This window comes from Nannochloropsis gaditana, assembly GCF_000240725.1.
Source record: "Nannochloropsis gaditana CCMP526 unplaced genomic scaffold scaffold195, whole genome shotgun sequence".
NCBI lineage: Eukaryota > Eustigmatophyceae > Eustigmatales > Monodopsidaceae > Microchloropsis > Microchloropsis gaditana.
Window position 1 is genome coordinate 27,536 of NW_005803758.1, and position 4,609 is coordinate 32,144.

Here is a 4,609-nt window from a genome sequence, read left to right on the forward strand (position 1 = left end):
CCTCCCGATTTCCTTTTCATTTTCTCAGGACAACTTTGGGTACGGAGAGACAGCTCTGGGGGCTGTCTTCGCCCTTAACGGCATCGCCGTCGGCCTTCTGCAAGTGTTCCTGATCAAGAATCTGTTCGCCCGCCTGGGGAAGCATGTCATGCTGGCCTTTGGCAACCTCCTTCTCGCCCTGGGTATGGTCGGCCTGTCCCTGCTGCGCTACAAGCTTTGGCACTTTTCCATGTTTTCCCTGCACATCATCGGCTACGCCATCTCCGACACCGCTCTTGCCTCCCTCATCTCACGGTACTCCGCTCCCGAGCACCAGGGCCGCAACCTTGGGTGGAGCCACGCGGCGCAGTCGTGCGCCCGCATCATCAGTCCGTTGGTGGCCGGCATCCTCTACGAGTGGAGCAAGGAGCCTGGCCACCCTTTGCCCCCCGGGGCCCTCCCTTACATCGCGGGCAGCGCCTTTCCCCTCCTGGGTGTGATGGTGCCCACGGTCTTGTATTTAAAGAGTATCGAGCGCAAGCGTCTTGCGGCTGAAGAGGATTGAAGTGGCGGTGAAGGGAGCATGGAGGTCATGTTGGACAATAGCGAGAAAGCGAGGCTTTTCGTCGTAAGGCTCTTGATAAAAGAACACACTAAAGTCGCGTACAGTCAGCGTTCTGGGTGTATTCCATGCGCTAGGGCCACAGCCCCCCGACCCCACCCCTTGTCTTGCTGGCCCCTCTATCTTGCGTAGAATTCCCGTGATCGACGCACAGGGTTATGCAAACGTAGAAGACTCGGGTTTCCCTTCAATTGATTCTTTAAATGCGCTACTGAATAGGCCTCGAGGCACATCCTTGTCATGGGAATTCGTGTGCCTCTCGCCGACCAATTTCGAATAATTTCATCTCGTTCCCGCGACGTACTACTGTATCACACTTTTTTTTTATTTATTTTCATAGCATTTCTCCATTTTCCTTGGACCGTAGCATTAGGGTGCGCAAAAAACTAACTATAAATAATGCTATAAGTCTGTCCACTCTCCTTTCTAAGTATGCTCTCTTCTCCTATCTCGCAATTTTTGCACTGATACCGAGTCAGGCGGACACAGACTGTGTATTGCTATTAGTGCACCATTTGAAACATTTCACCCGTTTGTTTGTACTTGGCCTTCACCCATTTCTCTTGAGTTCACCGCCCCTGCTCACCTACTCACATTCCCATAACTACTTCTTCGTCCTCATTTCTTAGATTACCATTTCATTTTACGTCGATAGAATAGGTCTGATCATCACCAGTGGCTAGGCGTGTTAACCCCAGTGTGCGCCTGACTTATTACTCACTCACCAAATTTTCGGCACAATTTCCACCGTAGAGGTTCAAGCTTGCTTGGTTGCTTTGAAAAGAAAGTAGTGTAAGCCACCGGCCTTGACTCGCTCTAGCTGTTCTTCCCACCACTGTTTCACAGCGGTTTGCAATTCCTGTTCTTTGCGCGCAATGTGAGCGTTGCCATTTGTGTGGCCATTGCCAGGCTCCACCGTCCTGTGGGCCGCGCGCGAGGCCGTCAAACTCTGCTCCATCCACTCCACCATCTGCGCCGTCATATCCGTCATCACCACCTCCTGCCCGAACGCTTTTGCCAGGGCCGCTAGGAGCTTCTCTGCCTCCCCCACAGTCTCCAGCAGCAGCCCTGCCACGAGACGGCCCCCGGGCCTCAGCCAGGCCGCCGCTCTGTGGTAAAACGAGGACGACAAGGGGCTCAAGGGCTGTGGCGTGTGCACGATGACCGCGTCCAGGCTCTCTGGATCGAACTCCCGGCTGTGGAGACGACAGACCTCCAAGACCGTGTGCGCCTTGGGCAGGGTCCTGGAGTGCTGCACCGCCCCCTCAATCAAGGCCGTCCGCTCGTCCACCTGCCAGACCTTGGCGCCGCATTTTTCCGCCAGCCACAGCCCGTACCCGCCCAGACCGCACTGCCAATCCAGCACGCGCTTACCCGGCTCCCCGAGCTCCAGGGCTCGGGCTAGGGCGGACGCGGGCCCCGCGCCTCCCACCCGGTCGCTCCCAAAGCCAGGTCCGAAGAGACCATCGTGGGTGGCGAGCTGGCCCGTCGCCGGGGGGGCGAGGAGGTCGTCCGCATGGGGACTCGAAACGCCGTTGCACTCATTCTTGCTGCCGTTGCTGTGCCCGTTGCTGTGCCCGTTGCTGTGCCCGTTGCTGTGCCCGGCGCCGTTGCCATTGCTGAGGCCCGTATTTCCATTGCCCACCAAGCGGGCTTGTGAGCTCGTGACAGGAACCTTTCGCCAGAGCCAGCAAATCTGGCCCTTATTGCCTTTGACGGCGATGTACGTCTCTAGGTTGCGAGAGCGCACTAACTCCAGCCTGTATTCGATGCCATCCGTAGCATCGGTGCAACGTACCTCGGAGAAGACGGAGGTATAAAACGAGGGGTGTCGATAATGCGAGGGATTGAAAGCGCGGGTAACATTCCCCGACTGCTGAAAGCATGATTCACGGAAGAAAACGTGACCTCCGGGCTTGCACCATTCAAGCTTTCGGGCGGCTAGGACGCGCACCTCTTGATCGTTGAGGTACATCTGAATCCAGCACGAGAAAACCAGGTCAAATGAGGCCGGTGGAAGAGTCAGCTTGAGGACATCCGCACACAGGAAATCGCAATTGCCGAAATGATTGTGCAGTTCTTTGTTTTTGGCAACAAACTCCTCCATAAATTCGACCGTAACCACGCTTCCTGCTTTGCTAGCAAGAGAGCCCGTGAACCGCCCAATGCCTGAGGCCAGCTCTAAAATTCGAATGTCAGAATAAGTAGGGAGCATTGACAAGATTTCTGGACGATCCATCAAGTCTAATTTGGACGCAGAGTCGTCCAACATCATGTTTTCCATGCTTGAGCCTTGTTTCTTGCTGTGTTCCTGCCAGTATTCCCGTTGGACAGTCCTTTCTTCTTCGGTCAATGAAAATGAAGTCATGTTGATGTCGAAAAGTGAAAGAAAGCGGGCTTGGATGTGTTGACTCTGTAGTGAGTGTTGGATTGCAAAGGAAAGGAGGCAGATGAGGATTGGGAAATAAACGATTCCTGCCTCTCTCATCTGCGCGCTCGATTGGTCATCAACGCTTTCCCTCCTATCTTCTCTTTCCCACCATTTGACGCTTTGATGCAGCATGGATTGGGTGTGTGAAGCACGATTCAAATCTTGGAAAACTCTAAGTGTATCCAAAAACCGTACGTTGTTAAACGGTGTTGGAAATACTGTCGGTCTCTGACCGAATCTTACTGCCGTGAAATCACATATGCGATACTAGAGCTATCCAACATATTTCACCGCTCGCGCCATCACATTCCTATGTTCAACTCAGGCTCTGATATCGTCGGTCAAGGATTCCTATCATCCAAGATTTCAGCAGATCGGATCGTCATCAACCGTCCGCTCAGAGGCGTCCCGATATCAGCAGCTCGGATCGTTTTCACCCCTCAGGTTGAGGGCCTCAGCATGAGGCCCTCAGCTTTAACGATTTTCGATTTCAGCTGTTCGGATCGTCATCAATAAGCAGCCTTCTTAATGGTTTTCGTTTTTAGCAGCTCGTATCATCATCATCTCGATGCCTAAAGTCCCAAAGTGCGGGCACGACGTCGTCGGGACTTTCAGCAAGCGAACGCGTATGCGGACAGGCCACCGAATGGGCCGTCAACGCCTACGGCAGAAGAGAGTTCCACAAAATGAACATGTATTCGCTTAAAGCATCTGAGCTTGCTTAGAATTTTCCAGATGATTGTGTGATTGCCCATTCCTTGCTGGGAAAGAGCCGAAACGTCACGTGTTTGGGTGTGCATTGCGATTTTTTCTTTTCTGTGAGGACTTCGAACGCGTTCAATCGACCAAATTTTGCATCTTTTCTAATCGTCTGTCCCTATCGCATATTGCCAGTCTATGGCAGACGAAGGCAGCCAAGTCGATCCGCGCGGCGAACAGCCCGAAGTGAGGTCGATTCAAAGCTTGATAGGCGCCCTGCTCCCGGCACTCATAATTGGCATTCTCTACCTTGTAGCTTGGTGGTTTCTGAGCAGGCGATTTTGCGATATTTATGATTGCAAGCGTCGGCGTCTTGATTTACTTCGTGAGGAATGCAAACGCAATAATGCGAGACCCCGGCCTCGAACCCCTGGCTGGCCAGAGGCCTTCGTGGACGCGACGACAGACACTGGGAACCAAAGTGAGGCCAATGACAGTAGAGATGCGAATCTTTCCACGACCTTACCCGCAGCGATAGGTATGGACTCTGTGCCGATATGGCCGCCGCAAGCAGCTCCACCATCGCCACCTCCAGCTTCTAGGATGGCGCCTGCCCGTACCTTGCTATCCAATAATCCCTTTGTGTGGCTCGTGACCTTTTGGCGTACCTCAGAGAAAGATATTATTGAATGCGTCGGTTCGGATGCCTACATGTTTTTGCGCTTTTTACGCCTTGGATGCTGGATCAGTCTTGTAGCAACGGTGCTGGGTCTTTGCATACTACTGCCCGTGAACGTGGTCGGTGGCAACCACCTTGCACAACTCGAGCGCCTTTCCTTATCCAATGTTGCAGATCAGTCTAGTTTGCTCTGGGTACC

General features: G+C 53.4%; 2 protein-coding genes across 2 annotated transcripts in view; one reads left to right on the forward strand and one right to left on the reverse strand.

Annotated features, from left to right (window-relative positions):
• NGA_0674800 (major facilitator superfamily mfs 1) overlaps positions 1–544 on the forward strand; it is a gene marked incomplete at both ends in the record, with an annotated part of 645 nt that extends 101 nt beyond the window's left edge. The window contains one exon of the mRNA XM_005855439.1: positions 29–544. Coding sequence (XP_005855501.1) covers positions 29–544 — 516 coding nt within the window. The remainder of the gene's footprint in view (positions 1–28) is intronic.
• Positions 545–1,358: 814 nt separating this feature from the next.
• Positions 1,359–2,969, reverse strand: NGA_0675600 (phosphoethanolamine n-methyltransferase; the record flags this gene model as incomplete). Its single annotated transcript, XM_005855443.1, has 1 exon — positions 1,359–2,969. The coding sequence occupies one exon, from the start codon at positions 2,967–2,969 to the stop codon at positions 1,359–1,361; it is 1,611 nt and encodes a 536-aa protein (XP_005855505.1).
• Positions 2,970–4,609: the final 1,640 nt, after the last annotated feature.